Raw genomic sequence first — 16,873 nt, 5'->3', positions numbered from 1 at the left:
GGCACCACCGCGAGTCCCATACAACACATAAAAAGCTGAATGTCATAAATCTGACCAGGAGCCTCCAGTTAGTGGGGGTGCAGAGCCAACCCCGAAGCCAAGTCCTTTGTCTCCAAGTTCTGTGACCTTCCATGGAGAACATGGACTCTAAAATGCAAGCTTCATGAGGGAGGGGACTTTGTCTCGTTCACTGCCACATCACCAGTCCCCAGAACCCATTCATGGCACTCGATAACTAGCTGATGAATGAAGGAATAGCCACTGTTATCTGGCTGTGTGACCTTGGTTGGGAGGGTTTCTTTATTCTCTCTAAGCCTCAGTTTCTCCGTGCAGGGAATAGAGGACGAAGTAATATCCACCTCTAAGTTTGAAGTCAAGATGAAACGGGCCAGTTCTTATAAAGCACTTGGGACAAACTGGAACATAATGAGCACCCAAAATGTAATCTATTCTCATCACTATTACTATTATCCATTGATAGATTTGGGTTTCTTAAGGATTTTTTTTTCCTACTCTGGTCAGATGAGGTTTCATAGTAAATATGAATAGAATAGAACAGAATACAGAATTGGGAGTCAATAACCTGCTTCTCTTTTCAGATCTACCACGACCTAGCTGTGTGACCTTGGACAAGCCTCCTAATTTCTCTGTACTCGCCTGAGCTGTAAACGAGGAACCAAACCATTCAGATCAGTTTCATAAGCATTTACCGGGCGCCTTCTCTGAGTGAGACACCATGCTTGGCCTCCTGTAAAATTCTATGATCCTGAATAGTGTTGAAATAATACCAGAGCAAAGAGAAAGAGTCCCCTGCTTGTGGCAAGGTTGAAGAGAAACCCCAAATAGCCAACTGCATTACATCATCTCAGTGAGCAATGTTTGTAAATACACAAAGTGTTTGATTTTTAGACACTTGTGAGAAATCCTTCACCAATAAGGACTCAACAGACACAGTTCTATTAACACTTATCAGCCCTGAACCTTCCAAAAAATAAACATGAAAAATCACTTTGCACCTCAGTCAAATGGCGTGCTCCTGGAGAGAAATCAGGGAAAGTCAAAGTTATTAACACTCCCTATGGCAACAGTTAAGAATAGGATGTATTTTTAAAAAATGACATATCTGATTAAAACTGCAGGGGGGATTCCAGGAGTAAAATGCAATGCATCTGGAAAGGACACTGTGGCCACTGGCCTATTGTTACAAAAACAGGCCAGGATTATGAATAGTGACAAGAGGCCAAGACCTCAATTATACCTCACAACCACACCTCTCCCAATCCCAGTTCAACTGAAGCTATCCATCAGTCAACTCCCCCATCTCTGTAATAAACCCACCAATATTTGCAGCCAAGTGGATAGACGGTCCCTCAGGGCACCTCCAGCATTGACCAAGCTGATGACATTAAAAAGATCCTATAGGCACAATGGGGACTTCAAACTACCTTTCAACCTTCCAAGAGATAAGGTAGCTGCCCATTTCAAACTCTACCCCTACCCACACCCCCAGCAATCATTAAGGAAGAAACATGGCCCTTTCCAAGTCCTCTATGATAGGAAGAGGTCTCCTTGCATTGGTGCAGGGAAAGAAGGAGGGCCCCTCCCTCTGTACTCTGAAACAAAGGAAAACCCAAAGCTCCAACCATGTGGTGTAACATTCAAGGCCACCCACCTCTCCCAATCCCCAGCTGAGGTCTCAATGGGCAACAGCCACATGGCTCTTTCTGGACTGGCCAGGAAGGGATGGTGTCTTGCACAACCATATGCTGGGGCTCTTTAACAGGCAGGATCCCCTTCTATGAGAACTGCTGGTTTAAAAAGGCTATCTGGGAGGGGGTTTTGATTCATGTGCCAAGTCAGGCAGTCGACTAGATGTGCCGACAGGTCACTTGCTTTCTCTAGGTCCACATTTTACTTTACCCCTCACATTTTTGCAGAGAAGGAAGTAAGCAGGTATTCGGGAGCAGAGGACAACAGTACAGAAGGGTTAAACAATTATGTCTTCCCATTCTCCAGAATCAGCACCACCCAGCAACATCCCAACTCCATTCAGGTTTAGATGAGGGCGGAGACGGGGTGTGAGTGTCCTTATTCTTTCTGTTCTCTGATCTCTGATTGAATGCAGACAACCAGAGACAACCAGGCAGGTACAAGGTGCACCCAAGGTGTCCACACACTTTCTGTGTCTGATGCCAAAGCAAATGTCATGTTTTGATATAGTGCATCAGAGAAAAACCCCGCCTCTCCCAGGGCTCTCCAAATGGTACACCTTCTTTCTCAAGGTTGCCTTTTTCTGCCTGGACTCTTCAACCTCTGAAATAAATTCCCAAACACCTGTCAGATTTCAGTTGTCCTTCAAGGAAACCTGACCCAGACACCCAGGGGCAAATTGCCGCCTTTCTCTCTCCAAGAACCTCCTGCCCCTCCCCCCACCCTATTTAGCCTGGGGGAAAGGACTGCCAAAATACTGGCCAGCCTTACAGACAAATCTAAAGCCCACTCCGAAAATTCCTTTCCAGAGCCTGTGGTCCCTGGCATGGACAATCCCTCGGAGGCTCAGATCCACCTATGGAAACCACCTCTGGGGTCAGCCTGCCCCCACCTGCTCCACCCGAAGAAATGAACACCCTGCACATCAGGATGGAAATACATGTCTCAGTGGTCCACAGAGCATATGCATTATGCTGTTTTTCAAAGCCCTTACCTTTGACCTGAGTATCGTACTCTGCTATTATCTCCTTATCCTTTTTGAATTTGGCTGGAGACGTCATGTTTTCCTTCTTTCTTCCAAATTCGAATTGTGAATTGATAGATCCACGAAAAAAATTCAACCACCGAAATCAATACCTCCAAGATCGCTTCTCCTGAGGCCAGAAGGGGCCCCCCGCGGTGGTCTCCAGCGCTCCAGGGAGGACGGGCTGCCGGCTGGGCAGGCGGCTACGGCGGGCACATGCAGACGGTGGGCGCTGGGGCCGGGCGCGGCAGCGGTCGGTTCCTGTGCTAGAGCCCGAGCCGCAGCCTCAGCATTAGCCAGGAGAACTGCAGCGCCCGGAGGCTGGCCTGGGGTCTGACATCAACGACACAGGCGGGGAGTGGAAGTCCTTCCGCACAACATGGTGTGGGGGTGCGGGGGTGTTGGCGCGCCCAGCTGGGTCCCTGGGAGGGAGTGGGTGCGTATCGGGGTGCCGAGGGAGAGCTGGGCGTGCTTCGCGGTTTTTTGTTGCACAGGCTCGAAGATGCTGCAAATCAAATCCCAAACGGGAGCCGCGGCAGCGCAGACTGGATCGGAAGTCGTTTGCTCCGGTTCACTTGCCTGTAAATGCAGGGAAAAGGGGAGGGGGCGATCAGCCCCAGCGCAGATCCTAATCGCTGCGGGGGTGGAGTAAGGGACGTCGTCTCCAGCCTGGCCTGGGCCCATTCATCTCGGCCAAACGCCGGCCACCGGGCCCGCAGAGCCGGGCGCAGCGAGACGGGGAGGAAGGAAGCTCCCTCCGGATTTTAAGGCTGAAAGAAAACACTTTCGAGCAGTCGCCTTCGCGGGCTTCGGGTGGGGACTGCGGCGGGAACACTGGTCTCCGGGCGGGGACTGCGGTACCTTGGCGGCCTCCCCAGCCCCGCCAGCGCTGGGCAGCCGCAGCCGGAGGAAACCCTCCCGGCCCTGCCTCCAACGCGGCCCCCGACCCCCGGTTGGGGCAACTCCCTGGACTTCAAAGGGGATCAAAGCCAGAGAGGGACAAGCTACCCGGGCACAACTTTTCTTCCCCTCCCGTCCTTCCTCCCAGTTGTTTTGTTTTTGGTTACTAGCTTCTCTTGGCAGCAAAATGCTGGTCGTGGGGGGAGGTGTTGGAGGGGGAGATCTGCAGGAAAAAGCCTGCTCGGCACGGGACACATCCAGGAAAACAATGTGGTCGGCAGAAGCAGGAAACGGGTTAGAGGCGAGGGTCGGAGTCGGGAAAACCGGGAAGGCGGGGGGCGGAAGGCAGCCGTCGCCTCTCCCAAGTCAGGGAGCAGAGTGACTTTAAATGCCACCCCCAACTGGTCACCAAGCCCAGAAATTCCAGACACGGCACCCAATCCTAGGCTGAGGTTTGTGGGGAGGTCGGTGAGGGTCGCAGTCCCGACCCCTCGCACCAGGCGGTGCGCGAGGAGACCCCTCTCCGACCCAGGCTCAGGAGGCGGGGGGGAAGCGGGCGGGAGTGCAGATCCCGGCGTTTCGCTCCCGGACGCGCCGCAGCGGCGACCCTCCCTCCTTGGCCGCCCCTTTCCCTTTCCGCGCCGGGAGTCTTCCACTTCCCGCGCCAAGAGAAAGGGCCGCACGGAGGGAAGAACAGGGAGCAAAAGCGGCGTGGTGGTTCAGGCCGGCAGGAAGCGGGGAGGGGGGTGAGAGGTGGGGTCCTGAGGCTGAACGGGAGCCGGGGATAAGTGGAACTTCTGCACGCGCTTGATAGGCGGGGAGAGGGCAAGGCGAGGATTACCTTGGGTGTAAGGGGGGAGTTAGGAGACTAACGTGGGCCGCGATGTTACATGGAGCACTAGGATGTTAGCAACTTCGGGGACCCAGATACAGGTCTGGGAGCTGGAGTGCATGAAGAGGAGCCATTCGGGGCGGGCCAGGGGCTGGGACAGGGAATGAGCCCCGGAAGCAGTGCGGAACACCCATTCTTCTGAGTCCAAGGCTGTAACCCGGCTGTCTGCCAGGGCTTGGAGACAGACGAAGAAGGCAGACGATGGTTACGGGTGATGCCAACGACGGTTGCCCAAAGGTGGACCAAGGCTGCTCGTGTGCAGAGGACTTGGGGAGGGGGCTGGGTGCGGACTGCGCGGCGGCATGTGAGCCAAGGCAGAGTCCCAGGCAGTACCGTAAAGGGTGGAGATGCAGTCCTGAGAAGTACTGTGGGCTGTACTGGGAGATTGGGAGTGGGTCGAGGGGTAGGAGGTCTGAGGGGTAGGAGGTCTGAGGGGTTCCGGACAGCAACGCTAAGGCGATGCCGAAAGGAGCATCCGCGCCCTCTCCTTCCCGCCTCTGCCCGGGTTTGTCCAGTCTGGGCTCCAGCCCGGTGGCCGGGGAGAAGAAAGGGGAGAGGGAAGGAGCCTTTACCTGGCTCTGACGCGACGGGTCTCAGGCCCCCGGCTCCGCTTGCCACTCAGAGCTCTCCTCCCCTCTCTTCCCCGCCACCCGCTTCTACGCAGATCGGTCCCCTAGTCCCCTGAGGAGCCTCCGCCAACTCCGCGGGACCCCGCCGGGAGGCAGGACCCACCCCCTTACCAATCACTGACCGTTTTCTATCGACCGATGGAGCCAGTAGCCAATAGGAATAGCTGATCCCGAGAGGACAGGCGTGAGAAGGAGGGGCTGGAGAAACTGGGAGGTGTGACTAGAACTACCGAGGCGTGGTCTCAAAGTAAGCTCCTCCCGGGGTTGCCGAACCCCAAAGCAGAATTGATGGGCAGGATTAAGACAGGACCAACAACCTAACACAAACTCCTAAGAGAAGTCACGACCAATTGGACCTGGGTAGAGAGGAGAGGCGTTGCGGAGAATTTTAGCCAATAGAGAGTGGAGACCGGCGGGGACTGTAGAACGTCTTTCAATAAGAAGCGCGAAGGGCGTGCCTTTCTGCTTTCACTGGGGCGGGAGTAGGATTCGCCCAAACCTCCTGGAGCCGGCCAATGAGATTGGAGGTGGGGGCAAAGTATGGCCAACCAGAAAGCCGAACTGATCTAGGCACCGTTACTTGGGCGGGGCGTACGGTCACCTAGCCACTAGGATCTCGTCAGGGGCAGGTTCCCGAGCCTTCCAATGCGGAACGTGGGCGAACTCTAGTTCTCCCAATCAGTGCGCCGCGCTGGCAATTCAAACTGACAGCCGGTTGGAGAAGCAGAGAGCGGAAGAGGGAGCAAAAAACGACTTGTGCGGTGACAGAGACCCCCACGCCAACTGAGCCCCCAAAGCGACTTCTGCCCCACTCCACCAACACCACCGCGCGCTCTGGAGCGGCCGCGAGGGAGAGACTCGAGGGAACCGCGGAGGGCACTGGGGAGAGCTGAGGGGAGGGAGACGCAAGAGGAACGGCGCGAGAGCCCGCATGCTGAGTGAAGCGAGGGGCCGGCGAGCGAGCAGAGAGGAGGAGGCTCGCGGGAGGGCTGAGGAGCGGTTGGGATCGTCCCGGTGGGAAAAGCTGAGGAAATTTCTGAATCCTGGGGAGAGGAGAAAGATTTCCAACGAGGAGGCGTGAGTAGGGCAGCTTAGCCTGAGATCCAAGAGAGAGAAATTGGAGCGCTCCGAGGGAGGGGCTTAAAAGGAAAGCCTTTAGATAATGCGCCTGTACCGGAGAAGCCCAGGGAATTGCGAACGGGGCGGGAGCTAAAGAGTAGAGGATCCTTCTAGACGGGAGAAAGGGAAAACTGTAGAGAAGTTCCCGAGGCACCTTGCGGCTTGCCTCTTCCCCACTTCAAACTCCACTCCCTTCCCCGAAAGTTAAAGGGAAAGCCAAGTTTGCTGCTTCTCCCCTCTTCCCCCCTCAATAAATATTACTTTTACTCTCGCAGGGGAAAACAGAAAAGAGCTCCTTTCCTTCGCAATTTTAGGGCTTAGAGAAGTTCGAGGCCTCGCAATTTAATTTTTTGGCCCGGGGAATCAAACTAGGAAGGGTATTGCTCTTGTTTTCCATTTTCAAAATCCCACACCTCATCCTTGCCGGGACGCCATGTCTACCAGCAGCTGTAGTTTCAAGGACCGGCGCGTGTCCATCCTGTGTTGCAAATTCTGTAAACAAGTGCTCAGCTCTAGGGGAATGAAGGCTGTTTTGCTGGCTGACACTGAAATAGACCTTTTCTCCACAGACATCCCTCCTACCAAGTAAGTCATACTAGTGGCGGGCAACGGTAGCCTTTAACTAAATGGGAAAACTGTATGGCTTGGACCCCTGAGAGTCAACAGGGAGGTTATCATTTTGGTGTTCCAGCCACTCCCAACAGTCTGATGATCCCTTTGGAGTTTGACTAAGGGGGCAGACTGTCTGGACTAAGTCTGTGGTTTAGCCAGAGTGGTCAGTCCTGATGTAATGTTTCTAGTTCAATTATAGTCATGTGGTCCCGTAAGTTGGATCCCTGGCGCTGTGCCCTGCCCAACCATCCTCTCACTGGATCAAGTCCATGACCGAGACTCTAGGTAATTCAGGCAAGACTTTCTGTACTGTTGAGAGGAGAGGTCACTTAAGGTTTTCATTTTTACGCATAAAGTTTTACATCAAAAAACATTCCCTAGTTTTTTAGCATTATTTGCTATTGACATGGTGCATCAGATCCATTGTCCATCTAATTCTGTATTATTTTCTTATAATCTCCCTCTCTTCCTCTCTCTCTGTTTCTGAATGAGAGAAACTTATATAGATGAAATAGAGACTTAGCCCTAAAACAATCTTGTCTCCCCTAAAGCCTATTTTAGATATTATGCATTCGTTTGCATACTTAAATCCTTTTTAAATTCTGTTTTCAGTCACTGCCCACTTTTGGGTGTAAAGTCCTTAAGAATTTGCTTCCTATTTGAAAAAATAGCCATTTTATTTGACTGAAATATACCTTTTTCTAGCTCTAAGAGGTACTTCCTCTTTCTGTGGTCAACATATATGTGCCCTTACATGGTTTTCAAGATTTTGCTCTTTATTGAAAATTTATCATTAAAGTGAAAGAGTGGTTTTCCAAAATATACATGGACAGCTATTCTTTGGACATAGAGCCAAAGAAGGCAGGCTAATAATCAGAATATTTTAAAATGAATTTCATGATAATAATAGAAACTTTAAATTTTTTAAAATACACTCAAAGCTGTGAACTCTTCCTCCCTTGAAATCTTAACTATGTTGGTTTAAGTGTAGTCATGCCAAATGGCAAAGCCTAAGGCCCTCATTTATGGCAATGATAAATGAGTTATTATTTTAAGTACCTCTGCACATGGGTATGTCACAAAAAGAAGCACTAGACAATAAGTCTAGAACCTACTGTTGCAAATGTTCTATGATTTGTGGTCCAGTGCTTTTTCTTTCTAGTAGCACATACAAAAATTTTAAGTATTAACCCATTCATCTTTGCAATAGCTGTGGTAAGTATAAGATAGTCATAAGCAGAGTTCAGGTATGTGAATTGTTAAAGTTTAAACCAGAGTCTGGAATGCAATCAGGTCTTTCCTCTTGTCTATTCTTCCTTGTAGGGGTTATAATGGTGATGGATTAATGTGCTAAGATGTGTGTGAATCAGTGAACACATAGGATTTTTTTAAATGGAAGTTTTGTCATATTTATAATGAGCTCACAAATATTAACTGACTCCTACAAAATATACTAGTTCACTTATAGTCTCTCTTAGAGTCTGTTTCAGCTCTTTGGGTCTACAAAATTCATGCTAAATCACAAAAGCACATTCTGTGACAAGGATATGGAAAAATTGGAACCCTTGTGCACCGTTGGTGGGAATGTAAAATGGTACCACTGTTATGGAAAATAGCATGGCAGTTCCTCAAAAAAGAGAAAATTGAATTACCATATGATCCAGCAATCCCACTTTGGGGCATATGTACAAAAATTTTAATGCACGATCTAGAAGAAATGTTCGCACACTCATGGTCTTAGCAGCATTATTCACAATAACCAAGAGGTAGAAGCAACCCAAATTCCCATCAACAGATAAATGAATAAACAAAATATGGTATATGCATACAATGAAATATTATTCAGCCTTAAAAAGGAAGGATATCCTGCCTGTCACATGCTACAACACGGATGGGCCTTGAGGGCGTTATGGTAAGTGAAATAAGCCAGTCACAAAAAGACAAATACTGTATGATTCCACAAATCTGTAGTATTTAAAGTAGTCAAATTCATAGAAACAGAAAGTAGAGAGGTGGTTGCCAGAGGCTGGGGGAAGAGGGAAATGGGGAGTTGTTCTTCAATGGATAGAGTTTCAATTTTGCAAGATGAAAAAGGCCTGGAGATTCATTGCATGGAAATGTGCATACACTTAGCACTTATGAACTGTCCACTTAAAAAGGATGAAATTAGTAAATTTTATGTTATGTGTATTTTACAACATTTTTTTAAAGTGCCTTTGACTGCCTCTATACTTTTCCCTCTCCAGTGCAGTGGACTTCATTGGAAGATGCTATTTCACAGAAATCTGCAAATGTAAACTAAAGGATATCGCATGTTTAAAATGGTAATTTGTGACAGTATTCCAAATAACCCTGGGTTTGGGAGATGGATGTTGACACGGAAGCACAGAGAAGGGTTCAGTGGGCTGCATCGAGCACTGGTTATAACCCAGGCAATGAGCCTTTGAAAAACCATTTGTTACTTAGAACTGTTTTTTAAAAGGCTCTTGTGACACTTTACATTTGTATATGATTTTACAATTTTTCAAAGTGCATTAACAAATATCTGCTTTAACTTTCAGAGAAAGGCAATGTAGTTTAGGGGGAAAAACCACTTTGATTTACAGTCATAAAAATCAGGTTTGAGCCCTGGCCCTACCCTTATTCTCTATGTTATCTTGAGTAAACTCCCTAAATCTCTAAACCTATTTCCTTATTTAATTTATGTTTTAAGAAAATAGGCATCTTCTTAAGATAGATAGGTATCTTCTTAATAGAAATTAAAATGTCTTTTGTGTTTACCGTATAGAGTTGTTGTGAAGGTCAAGTGAATTATGACTAGTAAGAGGCTTGATAAACTATAAGTTACAATGCAGGTGAAAGCTATTACTATTATCTTTTGAGAGGCAGACAGGCAAGTGTTATTAGTCCTATTTTAGAGAAAAGAAAGTTGAGGTTTTTTACTTAAATGGAGTTTAGATTACAAAATATAATCTTAATTTAAACTAGCAAACTCCTCTTTTGTGGTCATGACTATTTAATTTCTCTCATTCACTCATTCACATTATATATTGAGGTCCTACCATGTGCTAGTCATTGTTATAGGGGCTGGAAATCCAGCAATAAACAAGATAAAGTCACAGGCCTTTGGGCATTATATTCTAGTGGGAGAACAAGCAATCAATCAATAAGATATTTAAATAAATAAGATCTTGAATAAGGTGGAAAGAACTCCAAAGGAAATAATAATAATAAATGATAGAGAATAATAGAAGATGAGAGTGGCTGAGAACTGTTTTAGACAGCATGGTCAGGGAAGCCTTCTCATGAAAAGGTAATATTGGATATTCAACAATCCTAAAGGATAAGTTAAGGAGCCAAAGGAAGAATGTTCTAGGCAGAGGGAACAGCAAGGGCAGAAAACCCAAGGCAGGAAGAACATGTCCAAGGAATAAAAGATGATGGCCAGTGTGGCTGAGACATTGTGAGTATCGGGCGAGAGTAGTGTGAGTAGATTAAAGATGCAGGCAGAAACCCAGAGAATCCAGTGCAGCGCTGTCCAATAGAAACGTGCAAGCCACAGAAATAATTCAAATATTTCTAGTAACCACCTTTTACAAAGTAAAAAGAAACAGGTGAAATTAATTTTAATTGTATATTTTATTTAATCTAATATATCCCCAAATATTACCATTTCAACATGTAACCACCAAAAAATTCATTAATGAAATATTTTACATTCTATTTTTTAATCTTAGGCTTTGAAATCTAGTGTATTTTTTTATACTTCCAGCACATTTCAATTCAGGCTGGCCAGATTTCAAGTGCTCAATAGCCACGTTTTAGACAGCACAGACCTTGGTACAAAGGATTTTGGGGCTTTCATTTTTGGCCAATGGGAAACCATTGAAGGGGTTTCAACAAGGGAGCAAAATGATCTGATGTGTCCCTACTAGAATGTTAGTTCCATAAAAACTTTGTTCACTGCTATATTCCTAGCAGCTAGAATGGTACCTGGCACATAGTAGATGCTCTGTAAACATTAGTTGAATGAGTGAATGAATGAATGAATGAATATGGGTGGTAATTAAAGCTGTAGGATTTACTCTTGCAATATAGTCTTATGAATAACTGCCAGTCCTAATCTAAGAACAACTTTTGCTTTCATTTATTTGCCTTTCAAGCAGATTATGATTAGAAGACATGTTTTAGGTGGGCTGGTACCTTTTATAGTATTTTTTTGTAGAACTTTCACAAAAATGACTGACTCTCACATTTCATAGGGTAGGAACAAGCTATTATAATAAGAATTTTTACAATTCAAAGTTTAAGCATTTCATGTTGTTATTAAAAAAAAAAAACCTACTAGCTAAAATATTCCCTGTATATTCACTCTATATAATAGTGACCAGATTTGGGGCGGGGGAGAAGGAAATCTGTGGAAGAATGAGGTATTTCTAATCAGAAGGATAATCCTGAAGACAGTAAAAACTTTTGCAACTTTCTCTAGAAGCTGTGTTTTTGCTTCATTTCTGAATTCCTTCAAAAACACTGAAACTAAAATTAGAGCAGCCAGCTTGTTGGGTTTTCATGGGCCCCTGCTGTCTTCCTTCTCCTCCATCTGTTGAAACAGTTTTTAGGTGCTGGCATAGAACTAGGACATATAAGAACCCAACTTGCCACAGTCCTGGGATGGCAAAAACCTGTTACCCACAGGTCTGAGTTTATTTAATCTATTTTGTCTCTACAGACTGTCAATTTTGAGTGCTTTACGGAACAATCACAACCTTATGGCATGTGGAAGCTAGCTTCTGAAGGGAGAATGCATAAAACAATACTAGCAAAGAGATAGAGAATGTGTTATTACTATTTCACTGAACTTAAAGACTATTTTCTCTCTTGACAGTAGAGCTGTAACCGTTATCAGAATGATTCCCATCCCCAAAATCCCAGCAGTGGAGGTTGTTAGGAGGAACTGAGGTCTTTATGTGGTCTATCTATTCATATTAGTATGTAAAAATGCTTACATGGCCAGATATTACCTTGTGTCTAATAATAATTACTCTCTTTTTTAGTGGGAACATTGTAGGTTATCACGTGATTGTTCCATGTTGTTCCTGCCTCCTTTCCTGCAACAACGGACACTTCTGGATGTTTCACAGCCACGCCGTTTATGGTATTAACAGACTAGACTCTACCGGTAAGAAACAATTGACTTAGACGTTCCTCTAACATTCATCTATCAGTTCTTGAGTGAATTTCTTCATAGATCATTTCAGGATTCCCTCTGAGACCTTCTCACCTGGTTTGGACCCACTAGAGTAAAACGTCAATCTTTTCAATCCCTAACATCTTCTTATAGATATGAGCCAAAATTCATTGCCATTTCTAATTTCATCATGGTATTTGAGAGCCTCAAACTTTGCTGGACTTCTTGGCCTTTTAAAATTAATATTTATAACTGCTCTAAATTGCTGCCTTGATACATATTATGACTCCAGAGAATTGTGGAAGAATTTAAATTTGATAGTTCTGTGTGTGCATGTGTGTATATGCAGAGACGGAAGGAGGGGAGGCTGGGGCTGTGGGGAATTGGGAGGAAGGGGGACTAGGTAACCTCTGTATTTGGTGATGTTGCTTCAGGATAAAAATAGACATTTTGACATCTATGTTAATAAATTATGATCAAATTTTAGTCAAGGGAAATATTTAATACCGATATGTTGTACTGATTATTTTAGTAGGAAAATATACAACCAATTCTTTTTTTTTTTTTTTTTACAACCAATTCTTAAAGGATATTTACATAATACATTTGATATTGTCTGGAGCCTTTCAGTTTTGTTATAGGACACATGTTCTCAGTGTCTAATATCTGCTTGCACATCACACCAAGTTGACTTTTAGTGGGACTTTTTGAGTGGGAACTAAAATTTAAAATTTCTGCCTTTCGTTGACAGAACAAATTTAAAGAACTTGACAATCCAAGTTGGTACTAATAGTCTCAGGTTTTTTAATGTATGTTTTAGTCTTCTTCAGAACTTAAAATATATTCTTTTTTTTTAAAGTATGATTTACCTTCACAGGCTAAGAGATCATGAGTTATAAGCTAGGTTGTCATGGTCTTTAAACCCTCCAATTATGCTTGGGTTTTTATAGACTCTGATTTTTTTTTTTTTAATCACCTGGCATGGTGGCTCACAACCCATCATTTGGAGGCCTTAATTTAAGACTCTTGTATGTTAAGGAGGCCATTTTTGAGCAAGGACTTATCTGAACTCCCCTAAGTGAGATACAGACTCCTAATTTAGGCCTCCAGTTTTATATCTGTGTTGCTCATAGGACACATTAAAGGAAGTTTCTGCTTTGATACTATTTTTCCTGCTTTAGAGAATTCAAAACACAGGGTGGAGATTTTTCAATTTTGATTTACTTTTTAATATTGGTCAATTTTTCAAAGATAAAAGCCCAGCATTCTTCCATTCACATTGAATCTAATCCATGAGAAACAGATGTATCACAGGATTTCCTTCCTCTCTTCTTAACAGAGAAAGGAAGGTGCTGCTTCTGTCAGATCCAGTCTCTTAGTTTATTTTTTCTCCTTTGAACCAATTGTGCTGGACCACTCGTGTCTCTGGGTATTGACTCCAAGAATATCAAACTTCTCCTTTGTAACCTTAATATTGTGATTTAAAGCAAGATTTTCTAGATGCTTGGTATAAAACAGGTTTTCTTGTGGCACTGGAACTGTCCTTGAATCACTTGAATCAGCATCATCAAAGGAATATGTACACAAGCCTTATAAAATTCTAGAATGTTTAGATTGAAAGGACCACAAGAAGTCTACATTCTAGGTTAGCCTTCACTTGTAGACCTGATTTCCTGAGGCTTTTCTGAGGAGGCTTGGGGAACCTTAGTTCAAATTGCCTGGGACTGGCAAATGCCCTCAAAAGCAAGTTGATTTCAGCTCTCCATTTACCTTTCTGTGTTCTAATTGTCCCTGAGATTTTGGCCCAGTGATTCCTTCCTATCCTGTCATCTCTTCAATGCCGTATTACCAAAAACAGAACATCATTCATTCTTGGGGGAAGAAAGGTGTTTTTTATGGTAAACAACTCAAACGTACAAAAGAATTACAGAAAATAGTATGATAGGCATCAATATGCATCAAATAGTAACCTTTAATAGAAAAAATATGAAAATGAATATATGTATGTATATGCATCACTGGGACATTATGCACATTGTAATTGGCTGTACTTCGATTAAAAAATGCATCAAATAGATGCTAACTTCTTGCCTGATTAAATCCCATTATCTCAACCAAGAGAGACAGTTGATTGATTGTTTCCACTATTTCAACAATGCAGTAGTTTGCATCCTTGTACATGTCTCCTTGGACACCTGTGCAAAGTGGGCAGTTAGGGGAAAGAATAAATGATGGGCCCTATTTGGGACAGATAGAGTTATTTTTTTTAATTCACACAATGGAATGCCCTACACAAATAAAAAGAAATGGGTTAAATCTATACACATGGACATAGGTAAATCTCCAAAACATAATGTTGAATGAAAAAAGATTAGAACAATACATATAATTCCATACTGTAAAAAATTTAAATACACAAAACATTAATATATCTTGCCTGTAATTACATACTTTTGTAGTAAAAGCAGTCAAAACATCCATGGTGTACTGGTAGTGGTGGAAACTGGATTCAAACCACATATCCAAACCCCGGCTCATTCCATCCGACCGTGTAGCCACTGTCTCAGTATGTATGGAGTGGATCTCCAGAGCTGCTAAACTCTCCTTGTGCCCACACGGATGACTGGACAGCTTGAAATTTGCCTTCTTGTTGGCTCTCCTAGAGGTCAATTAATAACTTTTTTTTCAGTTTAGTGCTTTCAAATTATAAAACGATACATGCCCAGAATAAACCATCTCATTATCCTCTACCAAATGTGTGGTCTTGTACTATATACCAGTGCTGGATTCTTTAATATGATATCTATCCTTTCACAATGAGGCTTTAGATTTTTATTTTGTTTATTGTACTGACAGCTACAACCTGGTCCTAAAGTTTATAGTTCTACCTTGACAGCCTCTAGCCTAAAACCCACATATATATCAAGGATTACTGTTCATATTATAACTGGCTCCAAAATCTTGCTTTTTTCTTTAACCAGAAGAAAGGCGCCAGCTTTCCAGTGGCTGTGATGAGGAGACTTATTCAGGCCTTTCCCACACACCTCAAAGAGACATTTAATCTAAAAAGATCTTGTGAGGGCTCCATTCTTAAAAATCATTAAAATACATTTGAAAATCATCAGTGTAGAGTGATTACGGCTTAATGTAGCTGGAGGCAGGGTTCGAGTAAATGGACCCCTGAGATCCTTTTGAGTTCCAAGATTCTAGAATTGCTTAAAAGGTTTAAAGAATATCTGTTTTAGAGGTGAGATAATTTTAATATCTAGATACTGATCATTTTATTTGTGGTTCATTCTTTAATGGCTTTTCTCTTAACTGTTAACACTATGGTTTAATATAAGAATGTTAACATATAAGGTTTTAGATATCACGTTCTGAGTTGTAACAGTAGTCAGCACCAAACAATTTTATGATCTTTTGTTTTCAGGTGTAAACTTCCTACTTTGGGGCAACTTGCCAGAAATAGAAGAGAGTACAGATGAAGACACGTTAGAGACCTCAGCCGAGGAGTGTATTAGATGAACAGAATTATGATATATACATATGAAATGTTTAAACTTTTTCCTATTTAAATTATATATTCATGGATCAATTTTTAAATTGTTAGTAAGGATTTGCCAGTGATTTCTTTTTATGGAAAACAAAAATGGGGCATTTGTTGATTTATTTATTTGCTGTCTCAAATTAATTAGCTGAGTTTAATTTGAACCAATGTAGTTCTTTTCTTCTACTTCTACCCTCCTTTCCTCTTCCCTCTGCCTGGCATAGGTATATTCTTAAATTCAGATAGTAGAAGATAGTAGATTCTTTTACATGTGACTCAGCTATCTCCCAATTAGAGAGATTTTTTTCTTACAACTATATGCCAGATGCCATTAATCTTACAGTCCTGAATAAGAGGCAGTTGGTACCCACACATATATCCATGCATATATATGTGTGAAGGTCAGCTGAGAATTAAAGCTTAATAGGGAATTTTTTAAAAAACAGACTGTTAGGTTTCCATAGGTAATGGTTATCATATGTTATATTGGTGATAACTATGTTAATATAGAGCAAGACTTTGTAAATCAGCAAACAGAATAAATTAAAATTTTAAAATGTATGGAGAAATCCTCTTGAGTCCTTAGCATAATGTTAGATAAATGAATTTGTCAGAAAATTATCAACGTATACTGTTTACCAATATTATTTATTTACATTCTCCTAAAGTCATATGGATATTGTGTTATGAAAGCCAGATAAACTAAGCCTCCATCTCTAAGTTATCCCATTCTCTGGGGCTTTCTCTGTAAATAGCAAATTTTGGATGAGTAGTCTCAGTCCCAACCCTTAAATAGAAAAAAATTAAAGAAGTGGTTTGCTTAAGCCATTGTACATTACAAAGAGGGTTTGTTTTGTTTTGTTTGTTTTGTTTTGTTTTGTTTTGGCTGCATTGAGAGCCACACAGGAATAGGAAACCGGGATAATGTTGAGTTCTTGTTGAGTGTATAGCTAAAATCAATGTATTGCCTTAACTAATATCTCAGTTGTAGGCATTTAGTCAATAGTGATACCAACACAGACCAAGTTGCGGTTTTGTAAATAAAGTTTTGTTCTGAATACAGCCTTCCTTTCAGTTTTTTTTTTATTATATTCACTTTTCTTACCTAAAAATATAGAGAAAAATATTTATGTACCCATTTTTTCTTACCTAAACACCTAAAAGTACAGAATATAAGAGCTAATATTTATTAACAGTATACCTACCGTGTACACTGTTCTAAATGCTTTACACATTTAATTCACTTATTCCA

The 16,873-nt window shown here is 43.2% G+C and overlaps 2 protein-coding genes across 9 annotated transcripts in view; one reads left to right on the top strand and one right to left on the bottom strand.

Annotated features, from left to right (window-relative positions):
* SRGAP2 (SLIT-ROBO Rho GTPase activating protein 2) overlaps positions 1 to 5,236 on the bottom strand; it is a 235,092-nt gene extending 229,856 nt beyond the window's left edge. For all 6 annotated transcript variants that reach the window (XM_010991346.3, XM_010991348.3, XM_010991347.3 and 3 more), the window contains exons 1-2: positions 5,099 to 5,236; positions 2,705 to 3,313 (exon numbers count right to left, since the gene is read on the bottom strand). In XM_010991346.3, the coding sequence (XP_010989648.1) occupies positions 2,705 to 2,771 (67 nt within the window). In that variant the 5' untranslated portion in view covers positions 2,772 to 3,313; positions 5,099 to 5,236. The remainder of the gene's footprint in view (positions 1 to 2,704; positions 3,314 to 5,098) is intronic.
* On the top strand, positions 4,376 to 16,683 carry FAM72A (family with sequence similarity 72 member A). 3 transcript variants are annotated; one of them, XM_031438699.2, is made up of 5 exons: positions 4,376 to 4,860; positions 5,360 to 5,391; positions 9,133 to 9,210; positions 11,941 to 12,065; positions 15,505 to 16,683. In XM_031438699.2, the coding sequence occupies exons 1-5, from the start codon at positions 4,741 to 4,743 to the stop codon at positions 15,597 to 15,599; spliced, it is 450 nt and encodes a 149-aa protein (XP_031294559.1). In that variant the 5' UTR covers positions 4,376 to 4,740; the 3' UTR covers positions 15,600 to 16,683. The 3 variants fall into 3 exon arrangements, with proteins under 3 accessions (XP_031294559.1, XP_010989652.1, XP_031294560.1); XM_010991350.3 differs by lacking the exon at positions 4,376 to 4,860 and having other exon boundaries at positions 5,314 to 6,859; XM_031438700.2 differs by lacking the exons at positions 4,376 to 4,860; positions 11,941 to 12,065 and having other exon boundaries at positions 5,314 to 6,859.
* Positions 16,684 to 16,873: the final 190 nt, after the last annotated feature.

Source organism: Camelus dromedarius, chromosome 21 (assembly GCF_036321535.1).
Source record: "Camelus dromedarius isolate mCamDro1 chromosome 21, mCamDro1.pat, whole genome shotgun sequence".
Classification (NCBI taxonomy): Eukaryota; Metazoa; Chordata; class Mammalia; order Artiodactyla; family Camelidae; genus Camelus; species Camelus dromedarius.
The sequence above is the reverse complement of the archived record's forward strand: the minus strand, read 5'-3'. Positions and strand labels throughout refer to the sequence as shown.